Source organism: Suillus plorans (genome assembly GCF_016647745.1).
Source record: "Suillus plorans strain S12 chromosome Unknown HD556scaffold_42, whole genome shotgun sequence".
In the NCBI taxonomy this organism is placed as follows: Eukaryota; Fungi; Basidiomycota; class Agaricomycetes; order Boletales; family Suillaceae; genus Suillus; species Suillus plorans.
This window is the reverse complement of record NW_024537426.1, coordinates 124,456-139,916: the sequence shown is the minus strand read 5'-3', so window position 1 is coordinate 139,916 and position 15,461 is coordinate 124,456. Positions and strand designations below refer to the sequence as shown.

The following is a 15,461-nucleotide window of genomic DNA, read 5'->3' as shown; positions in this document are numbered from 1 at the left end:
GTTGAGTTTACAGGTTAAAACCAACGTTTGAACTTGACCCTGAAAGAGCGCCTCGTGGGGTTACGCCGCAGGAAGTGCATTGCATCACATCGTCACCAAACCCTTGGCAAACCCTTCACGACCCACAGAAGAACCATTAGGTCTCTCCCTCAGGGTCCCCCGTGATGGTAGACACCCGATGACATGATGGCAGCTGTCTTATCAGGGATATACAGGGCTGTGGATTGTTCGGATTGTGTGGCTGACAGCGAAGACCCGCTTTGTTACCACAGGGATAGTGGTTACGCATACAAATGACTACTTATGTCACCTAGTGATCAGTGATCATGTCTGGTCACATGTGTGTCCCCTCAGTAGTCGATATCTGTACCTATCAACGACCGGTTGCAACCTGCAATACAACTGTGACGCTGCAAGTTAAAGTTGTTGTCTGGTCAAAAACGACGGTTTCACACAGGGGTCCCAGACTCACTGACATGTCCACTGGAGTAATAGATAGTAACTTCTTGAGACCTGTATCGCCAATTGCGTACTAGGTAGTTGCATTACAACAAGCTGCATCGACCTCTCATGAGAAAACACTGGCAAGAGCAGTAGTAGATTAATGAAGTTGCAAGTTTGTAACAATGTCGATATTCAACGTTTTCAACACTAGAGTAAATATGCACAATTTTATTATGTAATAAAGAAGCAAGTGATTTGTCGACTACCCACTGCTCAGGCAATGCATAAGCCTGAATTCGTTCAGCAGGACCACGTGTTGCACAATTTTGAGTTCTTTGCTCACCAATAACTCGGATAATCATGTTTGTAGTACCAGCCAGTCAACATGTGGTCCACAGCCCCTCCGAGTTCGTGGTCGACGTATGGCTCGTACTAGTTATGGGGTATCTTTCCAGGAGTCCTGGACATCATGAGGCTTGGAAGTGTGAGTCTGCGGCAGAGTACTACTCTTTCTGTGAACCACTTTATGCTTCATTCACAGATATGTCGAACATTGTACGAATTTGCTTCATTATGACATGTCTGGCGCAACGTCCTCTTTCAGCATCATTTTCTTAATCAGTGCTACCCCCATCTGCGTTCATGCACCGCGGAAGGCATTCGTCACTAACTGAAAACCACTATCTGACTGGGCCACATATGGACACAGCCTATCATTGTCCTTAAGCGTCTTTACACGTCTACACTGAAGATCTTTCGGGTAGGACATGGCTAGTGTCGCTCTTTCACCATGGAAATCTCAACCCTCCACACTCCAACTTGTGCTTTATAAAATCAAGCACGGGAGCTGTATTTCACGCCGCATCCACGACCTTTCAGAGCGAGATGTGCTGGCTTCCCTCCCTCGACTAAAACGGTCCGTATAAATCGTCTCATGGTAATAATCTCATGGCTACTACGAATCAAGTGCAATGACGGGTGCCACATATTGTCAGGGATCTAACTCGCTATACTTGTTGTCTATTCTTGAAAGCCGAACGGCGTGTAAGGAAGGTCTACATTTCGGGGACAGAAAATCGTCGATCACGCGTAGATGCTAATATCGATTGCCCCGTCTTATCTATGATTTATGGTATATGTTACCAAAAAACGACTCCTTCGTTCTATTTCATGGTGGTGCGTGAGTCGTCAATGCCTCCTGTATCTTCGCCTCCTCCTGCACTTGCGCACGTGGAAGTATTTGATGTGCGCCAGGATGAGCGTGCTGTTGTGCTTGCATGTGACTGGGTGGGTAATATCTATAAATTTGTAGAGTTGTTGTGAGACGACGTTGTCAGCGAGCGAGCGGGCTCGACGTGAAATGAAATCACCTCGCATTCCATGCTAAAAGCGATTTCCTTGATGCGGGAGGCTTTTATTTGCACCTGAACACGTCGTTAGCGCATGTATCGTATCATGAACGTGCACGCGTACGCATTTCTCCTTTGTCAGACTGATGAAAGTTCACTCGTCGAAGCCAGGGGGAGCGTCCATAGCAGCGTGGAAAGGGTATCTGAAAATTCCTCTACTCTTCAAGCTACACCACCTGTACTCTCTTGACCCATTTCGTCATGTTTTGGATAGAAGTCGTTTCTTCGACTCGTGCAATAATATCATATTCTGATACGATTCTCGTGTATTCTTTGCCGCGTTTGTGCATTAGCAAAAATGCCCTGAAAGGCTGTTTGAGGTGAGCAATCAATTGTAATGCTTGCTCGCCCGATTTCGAACCAAGCGACTCGTCCTCTCCAGGGAGCCCGTCATGTGAATTTGACGGGGATGAGGGACAGGATGAATTGTCTGACGGGGATGGGAAACAGGATATATTGTCAATGCTCTCCGTATCGCTCGAATGGTCAAGCAGTTCGAGGAGATGACAGTCCCAGGGACGAACGAGCAAGAGTTTCGGTACGGTCGAATTTTCTCGCGAGGAATGGAGTTCTTCGTCTGTGATGATGGACAAGTCACAAAGTCCCTTTGCCTTCAAGTCATATGTGAAATTTTTCTTTTTATCTTGATCGTGCCTCCCTTTGATTTTGGTGACACGGAACTCGATGCAAGGCAGATATAACCGCTGGTTTGAGAAGTCGACGGGGTCTACGTCGTAAAGTTTGTTATACAAGTCTAAAGCCAGCTCCTCTTCCTCAGCAATTCGTAGCGACGAGATCGATGCTTGAATCTCATCTTTGGACGGGCATGGCAACAGGAGTGTCGACCCGTACGACGTGATATCGGCTGGTAGACAGCTATTGAATTCGGATGATTTGCCAACCCAGTCCAGGACGCTGATGTCACACGACTTGGCAACAATCCCCCCAAGAGCCGCCCGAGCGCACTCTCTTTGCCCTCGCCATACATTACGCTTGAGTAAACGCCGAAGACGCCAAATAATGAGTATGCAATGTCTTCCGGCTTCTCGGTGACGCGCTTTGATGCCCATACGAGTTTCTCGCGGGGATCTTCCGTCCCAGGAGAGAAGGTGACATGAATCCGTGAATCTATGCCCATAACATCTTTCAACTCTTGCATGATAAACTCCTTGTGGTTATCAGAAGGATTATCAAGATACGGGGTCCAATCATTTCGGTAGAAGAGAATGATGTTGGGAGCCAGGAATTCTTGGAGTGTCCATCCTCGGGTGATCCAGACGCTGTTGACGAGTGCGCCAGATCCCGACGAAGGTGAGATGTCAGATAGGTAGACAACTGTGAGGGCTGAGTGCCGGTACCAGCGAAACATGGAGGTGATGGATTCTGGGAGCTCCTCGATGTCTACCTTGTTTATGCAGCATGTATCGCTCCACGCCCAGCGGTAGCCAGCATCACGAGCAGTTTCGCAGAACCGCTGCAACTTCCTGACGCTGCCGACTGACTCCAACTCGTACACGCTCTTGCCCTGGATGTCGCACAGTAGCGGCTCCTTCCCTTCCCACTTATGTGATAACATGACATAACCAAAGTACTTCACCACCACCTCTTTGATGCGCTCCGTTTGGAGGTCTGTGCGCTTCGTTATTGATGATAAAAGTTCCTTGTACTCTACACTCGTCTTGAAGGCCTCCTGTCGTGTCTTTAGATCATATAAGCGACCGGTAGAAGTGTCAAGTATGCGAATCGGGATGTGTTGGATACGATCGGAAACAATTTTTTGGATTTTTACTTCTATGTAGGATCGAGAGGCATACTCCAGGAACAAATCTGAAGAAAGGGTCAAGCATCTTTAGGATGCGTTGCTGACAGCTTACCTTGTTGTCGTTTTTCGGAAGAATTGACTAATATAGAGAGCATCACTTGGAAGGCTTCGATAGCTTCATCGTAGTACTGTGCGGCACGAAGCACTGCATGCTTCATTTCGTATCCGAGATAATTGCAAGGGCTGAGTTTAATGACCTATCACTAAAATGAAAACGTTGATTACGGAATAACAGATGCCACTGTACCTGTTGTGCATCGAGAAGTGCATCCTCCCATAGCCTTTGTTCCAACTTCGCCTTACTGCGGTTTGCGAAGATGGTGTCACTGGCTGAACCCAGGTTGATTGCCGCTGAATATAGCTCGATAGCCTCTTCATAATTACCCGCCTTCAATGCGGCATCTCCACTTGCGACTATGTCAGTAAATCCTTTGGCAGTATAATGCTCTCTGCAGGCTTGCTTGAATGCTGAGTGAAAATTCAGGTGAGAACTGGGCCCGATGACATTGATGAAGACTTGCTAGTGGACCAAGCAAGGCAGTTAGCCTTCGTAGTTTCACCACTCATATCCATCATATGTCGGTACGATTCGAGGGCTTCTCTAATCCCACCTGCCTGGAGGAATGCATCGCATCGCATCTGGTTTGCATTTTGCCACATTAACTTGAGGTCGCATCCGAAGAGCTACATAGATCATGAAGTTAGGCAATGACAGTATTTTCGCTCGCATCACATCTCGCACCACATTAAAGTCCTCATATTCAGAACAAATGGCGGATTCAGATGATCCAGCGATGGTGTTGACAGCGGCAGTGAAGTCCCCCGCACCTCTGAGTCCGTTACAACACACGCCACCTAAGTTGTCTAGATAAACCTCATGTAAAGTTCTAATAAGCATTAACCGAGAAGTGAGTCGGTAATACTTACTTCCACAATACTGCAGACAAGACTATCAGCATTGGGAGAAGCGTCCGGAGGCCGTTGAATGTGGGGTATTGCTTCGCAATGCTGCTGCTTTGCGTTGAACAGTGCAATGGCCTGAAAACCGTGATGAATCAGGAATGTAGGAGAAAGATTTGGCCTGCCTTTATTAAGAGAAGAATGGTCTTCGAATGTCCATCCGTGAACATGGTCGCAAGGTTAAATTCTTTCATTGCATCCTGAATCCGCTGATTTCCGCAAAGTGCGATGGCGCTGGAGAGATACCCTGTCAAGGAGGGCATCGCAGCGGACTAAATTACCATAGTTTAGTCAGTCTCATGGTGGCGTCCAACAACGTATCTCACCTTCAGTGCATCATGGAGCGCACCGTCCCAGTCATCTTTTCGCGCCCTAACAAATGAGCGATTGGCATACGCGTTGTGGTCGCTATTGTCAGTATCAATACGTTGTGTTAGCCATGCTTCAGCTGTATCCAAGTCCCCAGTTATGCATGCATTGCGGGTTATCGAGTCCATATCGAGGATCTACAAGACATATGGTTTTTACGTTATCACGAGTGAAGAATCAAAACATGCCTTGGAATCATACGAGGGCACTGCCCACTGCGAGATCTTTTTATCAAAACCTCCGCTGAGGATGTACTTGCCATCGTGGAGAAGGTGACACAGCGCACTGTATGAGAGTGCTTGAATGAGGCGACAATTCGCCGATCCGACAGTCGCCAGAGGCGGACATGGCGATCATAAGACGTGGAGGCGACGAGGGTGCCAGTAGGGTTCACAGCCAGGGTATTGATGCCCTTAGTACTATTGCATGGATGACCAATCTCTTCCCACGTTGATGTATTCCACTCCCGTATAGTGGGATCTAGATAGGAGCCCGCTGTGAGCAACCTTCTGCCATCAGGCGCCCATGAAAGCGAGTAATTCCATGCTGAATTGAACGCAGCGTGAGCCTTGAAGGTTTTGAGTTGTTCCTTGCTGTTTGGATTCCATATTTGAACATCCCCGGATGTTGCGATGGCAAGATGTTCTCCAGACGGCGAATACCGAATGCAGTGGACATAATCACCGCAATCGATTGGATTTCAGCTTGCTGCTTCCACGACTTTGTACTCCACAACTTTGTAGCTTTGTCTACTGAACCAGTTGCCAGTGCATTTCCATTGAGAAAAGTCCAGCGAGTGGATTGCTGCGGAATGGGCTTTGATGATTTGGGTGAGCGATTCACCAGTGTCGACGTTCCAGATGATGAGTTCTCCGTTGTGATCACCGCTTGCTATAAATCTTTCGTCTCGTGATACCGCAACTGCCCATACCCAGCCGCGATGACCTTCCATTTTCTTCACCGCACCATCGTCTTTCAAGTCCCACAGCCGAAGTGTATTATCTCCCAAGGCGTTACTACACGTCGCCCATCGGGAAAGACTGCAACTGCATATATAGTGTGTTCGTGAGCTGCAGCCACTCGAACTGGCGTGGTCATTTGGATGATGGATTGAGCTACATCCACCATTCAGTTCGAGGTTAATGGTGAGCACGACTAAGCGCCGGGGTGGACTTTCTGTAGGGACTTTCTTGATGGGCCTTGTGAAGCTTTACGTTAAACAACTCCCGTTTTTATCATATTTCACAGCGCTAATTTGTCGTGTGTGCGGTGCTTCGACACCATTCGGCCGAGGCACAGACTAAGTACAAAACAGGTCACGCTTTGTCTTATCAGACGCCCATATCACTATGACACTATGCCTTTAAAGCACATACTTGCAGCAGGCTCAATGAATGGGAGTAGGCTATATCTTCAGCTGAGCTTATGAGCTTTTGATGAAATGGTCTTCGAGTGGCCTCTACCAAAGGGTACTGGAGGGTACTTACTCCACAAGTCATCAGCGAATTCACACATTGCTTATAATATTATAATCTCACTTGCTCCGCAAATTAAAACTTATTCCCACCTTACTTACACTAGATTACAGCCTGCCACTGCATACGAATAATCGTGTATGCTCCATTGCAAACGAACTATGTACTTAGGTGCTTTCAGGATGTGGTTTCGCTATAGCCACGAATCCAAACAACCGGATGTGTTACTCGACACGGTCCAAGTCCACATGTTGACTGTAATGCAGACACACGATATCGTCCTCTGCAACCACGAGAGCAGATGGTGCCTTTGCATGTCAAATTTTGGATTCTTTATTTGCGAGGATCATTTGCAGGGTATGTATGATATATGAGACTATGATAATGTGATCGTCGATGTGTTGTAAAAAACCATTCAGCTACAATATGTCTAGGGTCCTGATGTTCATAATGTCAATCGAAGCCGGGTCCTTCACCTGCGCAATGATATATTGGTCCGACGCGACCCTCTTGTATTCTCCAACGTGTTGCTGCGCTATCAAAAGTGCGCTAAAAGCCTGCCCAAGGTGAACCATCAAACGCAATGATCGTGAGTGAACATCCGAGTCAACTGACAACTCCTCTTTTCCAGGTGAGTTGCTGGACGATTTGTCAGTGTCATCTGATCCAGACTCGGACTCGGACCAATCCCCTACGCTCTCCCCTTCGTCTGCAAAAGTGAGTTGCTCTGAAAAATCAGGCAGCCCAAGGATACGACGGTCCCATGGACGGACAAGAAAGAACGTCTGCTGAGTGGACCTTGTGCGCGAGAATTGAATTAGGGTCTGGTCCGTGGTGATCAGCAAGTCTTGAAGCCCATCTGCTTTCACTCCATATGTGGAATGAGCAACGCGACCCCGCATGCGTCTGACTTCCGTGACACGGAATGTGATGCAAGGCAGACGGAGTCTGCAGTTTGCGAAGAGCGGAACATTCATGTTCTCGAGTAGGTCATACAACTTCCAAGCTGAATCCACAGGCACAATGTTTCGCAACGAAGAGACTGCTGCCTGAATCTCATCTTCAGACAATGGTAGGGAGTATCGTGGGGTCGCATATGAGATGATGTCGGCTGGAAGGCAACTATTGAACTCGGACGATTGTCCGACCCAGTCCAGGGAAGTGATGTCGCCCGATCTAGCCACGATCTCTTGCAGAAGCCTCCCGAGCGCATTTTGCTTCTTCTCGCCATAGATGACAGGCAGGTGGACGCCGAAGGTACCAAACAACGAGTACGCGATGTCTTCCTGTATCGTGGTGCCACGTTTTGATGCCCATTGCAACATCTCTCGAGCGTCTCTCATCCCCGGTCGGAATGTGGTGAGGGCTCGTGCATCTATGCCCGTCACATCCTCCAACTCCTGCATGATTGCGGGAGACTCCTTGTGATTGGGAGAGCGGTCGTCGAGATACGGGGTCCAATCACTTTGGTAGAAGTGAATGACTTTCGAGGCGAGGAATTCCGGTAGGGTCCATCCTCGCGTGTTCCATATGCTGTTTGCCAGTGCGCCCGGTTTCGATGAAGGCGGAACATCCGCGAGATAGACCATTGTAAGCGCTGAATGGCGATACCAGATAAACATGGAGTTGACCGATTCTTGAAGCTCGACATTGTTTGCTTTGTCGATGCAGCATGTATCCATCCATGCCCAAAAATACCCCGCATCACGAGCGATTTTGCAAAATGACTGCAGTTTTGCGGTGCCACCGAGTCCATCCAACTCGTACACCACTTTGTCCTGGATGTGGTGCAGCAGCGCCTCCGTCTTTTCCCACCTATGCGATAGCATGACATAGCGGAAGTACATCGCCACCACACCTCGGATGCGCTCTGTATGGAGATCTGCACGCTTCGTTGTGGACGACAGAAGCTCCTTGCACTCCACGCTTGTCTGGAAGGCATTTATCTGTGCAAATCGATTGTATAAACGACCAGCGGATATGTGAAGTAGACGAAGTGGGGCGTTTGAAAGTTCTACAAAAATGGCCATCCTAATCACATCCTCGACTTCGGATGGACTGACATGCTGTTGGCGCAGATCTGTGGAAATGTTCAACTGTTTGAAGGTATGTGTGTTTTTCGGGGCATACCTCGTAGCTGAGGGTCGGCAGAATTATCCAACTTGGATAGCATGACTTGGAAAGCCTCGATGGCTTCATCATAGCGTTGTGCACCATGCAATGCCGCGTGTATTAACTTGTATCCGAGATAAGAGGAAGGGTTGAGTTCGACAACCTAGGTATTACCAAAATGAGCATAAGCTATGGAGTAAGATATGTAATTGTACCTTTTGCGCATCGAGGAGTGCATCCTCCCATAGCAGTTTTGCCAACCTGGCCTTACTGCGGTTTGCAAAGATAGCTTCGGTTGCAGAATCCAAGTCGATTGACGCCGAGTATAGCTCAATAGCTTTGTCGTAATTGTTAGCATCGAGTGCAGTATCTCCGCTCGCCGTAAGGGCAGCAGTATCTCCATCGACAGCATAAAGTGCACTACATTTTTGCTTGAAAACTATGTTAAATGTGGGTGAGAACTGTAGTCTAGTGATATGACTGAAGACTTGCCAGTGGACCAATCAAGACAGCTAGCCTTGGTCGCTTCGTCGCTCATATCCATCATATATCGATACGATTCATGGGCTTCTCGAGGCATACCTGCGCGGAGGAGTGCATCGCACCGTCTCTGGCTTGCAATTTGCCACAGTTCCTTGAGGTTCCATCCAAAGAGCTAGACAGATCGCGGAGTTGAACATCAAGTTTTTCGGTTGCATTGTATCAACATACCACGACAAAGTCCTCATATGTAGAATGAATGGCTGACTGAGAGGTGGAAGCGATGGTATTGATAATGACAGCGAAGTGTTCATCAGCTTCGTTTTCATAGGCACCATCAAAGGCGTCGATCCCCAGTTGGAGACGTAGGTACGCCTGATATTGAAAGTTCAAAAAGTTCAGTGTCAACGACCGTGAGTCTGAGAGTGCACGACACTCACTTCCACGATATGACAGACAGGAATGTCTGCCTTGGGACAAACATTAGCCAACCTTTGGATGTGCATGATGGCGTGCTCGTGTTGATTTGCATTGAAATAAGCAATTGCCTGAACTTAATGAAGCAAGGTGAAACATGGAAAAATATCGACGTGCCTTGAGCAGGAGGAGGAGGATATGAGTAGTCTTTGAATATTCGTTCGTAAACATGGACGCGAGGTCAAATGCATCCATCGCGTCCTGGGCTTGCAGTTTTGCGCAGAGGGCGATACCCTTGGAAATATAGCCTGACAAGGAATCCTGAATGCCGATGGACTATGCCACCATCAAGTGAGTTAGCCTTAAGGGATCGTGATGGGAGAGTGTATTTCACCTTGAGTGCATCATCAAGCGCATGGTCCCAGTCGGCTTTTCGCGCCCTAACAAATGAACGATTGGCATAGGCGTGATGATCGTTGCAGTCAGCGTCAATCTGTTGCGTTAGCAGCGCTTCAGCAGCGTGCAAGTCCCCAGTTATACATGCATTGGGGTTGCTGTGTTCATAACGAGGATCTGTGTAAAGCATGTTTACATTCCGCGATAAAAGCCGATGGTAAAAACATACCTTGGAATCGACCAAAGAGTCTTCCAACATTGGCGAATGCCGATCCAATGACTTCCTATCTTTACCTTCACCATGGATATGCTTGCCATACGTGGAGTGGGTGTTAGAGTACACGCCATCAGAGTGCTTGAAAATGGCGATGGTTCGTCGATCCAACAAGCGCTGGAGTCGGGGGTGGTCCATGGACGCAGAGGCTCCGAAGCTATCTGTGGGGTCCCCAGTAATAGCGTTGATCACAGTATGGCCCTTCCAGGATCACCGACTTGCTCCCACGTTGATGTATCCCACTCCTGTATGGTGGGATCTGGATTAGAGCCTGAGAGCAACCGTGTACCATCAGGTGTCCACGCAAGTGAATAATTCCAGGCTGGATTGGACACAGCGTCACTCTCTAACTGTGAGATGCATTCCCTCTTGCCTGTAGTCCATATTGAAATCCCAGGATGTTGCGATGGCGAGATATTCTCCAGACGGGGAATGCCGAACACAATGAACACAATCACTACAATCGATTGCATTCCCTTGCATCTGCCATGTTTCTGTGCTCCAGAGCCCTGTCGTGGTGTCCCATGAACCACTCGCTAGTACTGGGCCGGTTGGAGAAAAGTCCAGCGACACGATTTGTTTGGAGTGGAATTTGAGGTTGAGTGAGAATCACCGGTGTTGCCGTCCCACGCAATGAGCTCTCCGTTAGCATCACCGCTTGCTATCAACTGCCCATTTCTGATACTGCCACTGCCCCCACCGAGGTACGATGCCCCTCATTTTCTTCAACATAACACCAGTCTTCAAGTCCCACAAACAAAGCGTACGATCTCCCAAGCCGGTCACCATACGTCGTCTATCGGGGAAGACTGCAGCTACAGATACAGCACATTCGCGAGTATCGGGGACTGCGGTTGCAGATACGGCGCATTCACGAGCTTCGAAAGCTCCCACAGGTATGGTAATCAGAACGAACGGTTGTACTCCTTCTGCCATTCAGTCGGATATTGATGGTGTTGAGCACCGTTGAAGTAGGCTTGCTGTAAGCAGGTGGATGTCTTGCTCCACGTTACACACAATCATTCTCGTCCGTAGTAATTCCCTTGTCTTATCAGACGCTCAAGGGTGATCATTCCAAAATAGATCGAAGGAAGGCGTGCCGCGATGCCGGGTATCATTTCGTCACGGAAGTGTGAGTCTACGGTAGATTACGCTTCATTCGCAGATATGTCTGCAGGCGCAACGTCCTCTTTCAGCATCATTTTATTGATCAGTGCTACCCCCATGCACCGCGGAAGACATTCAACCGCTACCTGACTGGGTCATATATGGACACAGCCCCTAAGCGTCTTTACACGTTTCCATTGGATTTCCCGAATCCCTGGTGTATTTCAAGGTCTTAAATATCTTCAGAGTGCGACGTGGCTAGGGTTGGTCCACATTCCAACTTGTACTTAATAAAACCAAGCACCGGAGCTGGATTTCCCGCTGTATCCACGACCTATCAGAGCGAGATGTGCTGACTCCCCTTCCTACACCAAGACGGTCCGTATAAATCGTCTCGCAATAATAATCTCATGCTACTACGAATCAGGCGCAATGATGGGTGCGCCGTATCGTTAGCATCCTAATTCCCCATACTTGTTGTCTATCTTGAAAGTCGAACAGCGCGTAAGGAAGGTCTACCAGCTCAGGGATAGGAAATCCTCGATCACGCATTAATTATCTATTACTACTATACTATTGCACCAATAATCTATAGTATATCTTACCAAAAAATGCCTCCTTCATTCTATTTCACAGAGACGCACGAGTCGTCAACGCTTCCTGTATCTTCGCCTCCTCCTGCGCCCATGATGGACGGGCGATCCTGTATGCATCTCCAACCCGGGCATACGAGATGTCTCCCAAACACGCGACGGGCTTGAACTTTGCGAGGTCGATGACACCTTTGTCTGTGAGCACGTCTTTGCGGGCGTGGATGTACTTGACGTGCGCGAGGATGAGCGTGCCGGTGTGCTCGCCTGTGACTGGGTGAGTGATATCTATTGATTGGTAGAGCTGGTGGGAGGCGACGTTGTCAGCGAACGAGCGGGCTTGACGTGAAATGAAATACCTCGCATTCCATGCTAAAGGCGCTTTCCTTGATGCGGGAGGCTTTTACTTGCACCTGAGCACGTCGTCAGCGCATGTATCGTATCATGAACGCGCACGCGTACGCATTTCTCCTTTGTCAAACCACTGAGAGTCCACTCGTCGAAGCCGGGAGGAGCGTTTATAGCAGTTGCATTTGCATTCTCGACGAATGCCTCGCTGATGATGTTCACGGTGAATCCTTGGCCGTTCTTCACGTTCGTTACCGTGTCTTTAAGGCGGCCCGCCGCAGGGTTGTTGTTGATTGCGAATGAGATGACAGGCGGGTAGTTCGTGACCTATTGCAAGAGGTTATTGAACCATCATGTAAAGAGACATATTGTCTGTTGTATTGCTCACTGTGTTAAACCAACTGGTAGACGCAACCCATGTAAGCATGTGAAGCACGTCACAAACTGGACGCGCGTCTTACCTGAACGGTGCCAGGTTCTCGACGCCATCCTCGCTGATTGTGGACACGCATGCGATGGGGCATGGTACGATACCTGAAAGCAAGAGCTTGTACAACTCGCTGCCGATCGCGGTCACAATTGCGGCTGAACAGCAGGTCGAGGGGTACGTACATCTTGTCCGTTTCTGATGTGTTATAAACTTTCCACCCTGCAGATTCGCCTGCAATCCAGTCTTTGCCAGCAGGAGTGGTGTCGACTCTCTGACCATACGTCCAGGATGGATTGGGTGATTGGGTGTAGATGGAGTAGGTGGTGGAATCAAATGCAGGGATGGACATGGGGGGTAGCTGGATGAATAGAGCGAAGCTGGCCCTGGATTTATAGTGACATGGTTCCAAATATTGAGGCCAGTCTTCACAAATAAGAGCCGATAGTGTATGGGCTGACTACTTGGCTTACTACGCTGTTTGATAAGCACGCACGCGGTGATCTGACTACTTAGCTTACCACCGCCACTCGGTCGCGCCAGTCCCCGATTCCGCAGGAAATGAACTCTGGGATTCCATACATTCAATTGCTTTGTTGTCGTGGGCATGGCAGGGAGGATGATTGAGTCTGTGCCCTGGGGCACGCAGGCTTGGCACTAACTCCAGATAACGCGCGCTCGTCGTGGTCGGCGGTGTGCGGAGGTCTATGGGGAGCGAGGAACCCGGCGTGAACGGAGATGAGCGCGTGAGGTACCTGGATTAGACACCCGAGCAATATACTATCGGATTGGGTAAGCGTGAAACGTGTGCCGTCATCGTAAAAACAACTAAAATCACACTGTGCCATATGAGTCCACCAGGGCACACTGTCCTGCAGCGAAAAGAAGGGGCCCCTGCCAGCGGAAACGGCGTGCCCATGGGAGGCCAAACTTCCTGGACTCTCATAGGGCACGCACTTTCATCCGAAACTTGAAGGCAGGGACCAGTTTTCGGAGAAAACAAGTCAGGAACAAAATGACTAGTCCAAAACCTCGGTATTGTAACCATAAGAATGATAGAGATACTTGAGCTTTGCGGCGTCTGAGTGCCTCGTGTCCTGAGCGTCTAGTGATGCAGGTTGAGGCTGTGAAGAAGCACAAAAGGCCAGGTATACGCACCTCTAAAACTTGGATCAAGACACCCACAAGTTCCCCGGCAAGTCGTGCTCGTTGCAAGAAGTTGCAAAATCAAGAGATGACAAATGGATGATCTCGCCGGGGAGCTCATCGCCTGGAACAGAGACGGCGAATCTCTCACCCAGCCTATCCAAGTTCACTCCAAACAGATATTGCCGCTCGACTTTTTCCCAAACAGCACATTACTAGCGAGAGGCTCATTGGATCCCACGGTGGAGCCCTGGAACACAAAAGCATGGCAGGTGCAAGGAGTAGTGATGTGCAAGGCCCAGCTTGAAGCCCTGGGCCGGCCCAAGCCGGGCCCAAATAGGCCGGGCCCAGCCCAGGCCTGTCACGGCCTGAGCCCCAAGCTGCGGCTTTGGTACATAGAGTACGAGGGCACAAATTACGGGGTAGTAAATCCGATTACGCTTGATTCAGTGAGTTGCATGTCTTTGGCTAATTCAAGGATGTGACAATAGCTCTTCAAAGTCATATACGAGTCTGCAGACCCACGATATCGTCCTTTGCAACCCGCCTCGAGAGTAGATGGTGCCTCTACATGTCAAATTTTGAGATCTTGTATTTGCGAGGGTCATTTGCAGGGTATGTCTGATATATGAGGCTATGATAATGTGATCGTCGAGGTTTGTAAAAAAACCATTCAGCTACAATATGTCTAGGGTCCTGATGTTCATAATGTCAATCGAAGCCGGGTGTTTCATCTGCGCAATGATATTATGGTCCAACGCGACCCTCTTGTATTCTCCAACGCGTTGTTGCGCTACCAAAAGTGCGCTGAAAGCCTGCCCAAGGTGAACCATCAAACGCAATGATCGTGAGTGAACATCCGAGTCAACTGACAACTCCTCTTCTCCAGGTAAGTTGCTGGACGACTCGTCAGTGTCGTCTAATCCAGACCGGGACTCGGACCAATCCTACGCTCTCCCCTTCTTCTGCAAAGGTGAGCTGCTCTGAAAAATCAGGCAGCCCAAGGAGACGACGATCCCATGGACGGACAAGAAAGAATGTCTGCCGAGTGGGTCTTGCGCGCGAGAACTGAATTAGTGTCTTGTCCGTGGTGATCAGTAAGTCCTGAAGCCCATCTGCTTTGACTTCATATATGGAATGAGCAGCATGAGCAGGCCTCCGTTTGACTTCCGTGACATGGAATGCGATGCAAGGAAGACGCAGTCTGCAGTTTGCGAAAAGCGGAGTATTCATGTTCTCGAGCATGTTATACAACTTCGAAGCTACATCCACAGGCACAATGTTTCGCAATGAAGAGACCGCTGTCTGAATCTCATCTTCAGACAATGATGGTGGGAGTATGGCGGGGTTGCATATGAGATGATGTCGGCTGGAAGGCAACTATTGAACTCGGACGATTGTCCGACCCAGTCCAGGGAAGTGATGTCGCCCGACCGAGACACGATATCCTGCAGGAGCCGGCCGAGCGCGCTCTGCTTCCTCTCGCCATAGATGACAGGTAGGTGGACGTCGAAGATACCAAATAACGAGTACGCGGTGTCTTCCTGCACAGTGGTGACGCGCTTCGATGCCCATTGCAGTTTCTGTCTAGCATCTCTCATCCCTGGACGGAAGGAGATCAGGGCCTGTGCATCTATTCCCGTCGCCCTCCAACTCCTTCATGATTGCTGGACTCTTTGTGGTTG

General features: G+C 49.1%; 4 protein-coding genes across 4 annotated transcripts; all 4 read right to left on the bottom strand.

The window, feature by feature from the left end:
- Positions 1-2,020: 2,020 nt before the first annotated feature.
- Positions 2,021-5,132, bottom strand: HD556DRAFT_1445176 (uncharacterized protein; the record flags this gene model as incomplete). The annotated part of the gene is made up of 9 exons (XM_041306888.1): positions 2,021-2,718; positions 2,820-3,680; positions 3,728-3,872; positions 3,923-4,124; positions 4,181-4,359; positions 4,418-4,549; positions 4,603-4,756; positions 4,804-4,907; positions 4,962-5,132. The coding sequence occupies 9 exons, from the start codon at positions 5,130-5,132 to the stop codon at positions 2,021-2,023; spliced, it is 2,646 nt and encodes an 881-aa protein (XP_041158353.1).
- Positions 5,133-6,782: 1,650 nt separating this feature from the next.
- HD556DRAFT_642316 (uncharacterized protein) lies at positions 6,783-9,884 on the bottom strand. The gene is made up of 7 exons (XM_041311166.1): positions 9,883-9,884; positions 9,518-9,824; positions 9,303-9,446; positions 9,084-9,246; positions 8,807-9,030; positions 8,610-8,754; positions 6,783-8,559 (listed from the first exon to the last, which is right to left on the bottom strand). Exons 2-7 carry the CDS (start codon positions 9,575-9,577, stop codon positions 6,899-6,901), a joined length of 2,397 nt encoding a protein of 798 aa, XP_041158352.1. The 5' UTR covers positions 9,578-9,824; positions 9,883-9,884; the 3' UTR covers positions 6,783-6,898.
- Positions 9,885-11,895: 2,011 nt separating this feature from the next.
- On the bottom strand, positions 11,896-12,982 carry HD556DRAFT_1240541 (uncharacterized protein; the record flags this gene model as incomplete). Its single annotated transcript, XM_041298123.1, has 6 exons — positions 11,896-12,159; positions 12,215-12,268; positions 12,318-12,530; positions 12,592-12,604; positions 12,665-12,763; positions 12,816-12,982. 6 exons carry the CDS (start codon positions 12,980-12,982, stop codon positions 11,896-11,898), a joined length of 810 nt encoding a protein of 269 aa, XP_041158351.1.
- A 1,404-nt stretch (positions 12,983-14,386) lies between these two features.
- On the bottom strand, positions 14,387-15,377 carry HD556DRAFT_1385150 (uncharacterized protein; the record flags this gene model as incomplete). Its single annotated transcript, XM_041303363.1, has 3 exons — positions 14,387-14,681; positions 14,719-15,038; positions 15,158-15,377. 3 exons carry the CDS (start codon positions 15,375-15,377, stop codon positions 14,454-14,456), a joined length of 768 nt encoding a protein of 255 aa, XP_041158350.1. The 3' UTR covers positions 14,387-14,453.
- Between the last annotated feature and the right edge of the window lie 84 nt (positions 15,378-15,461).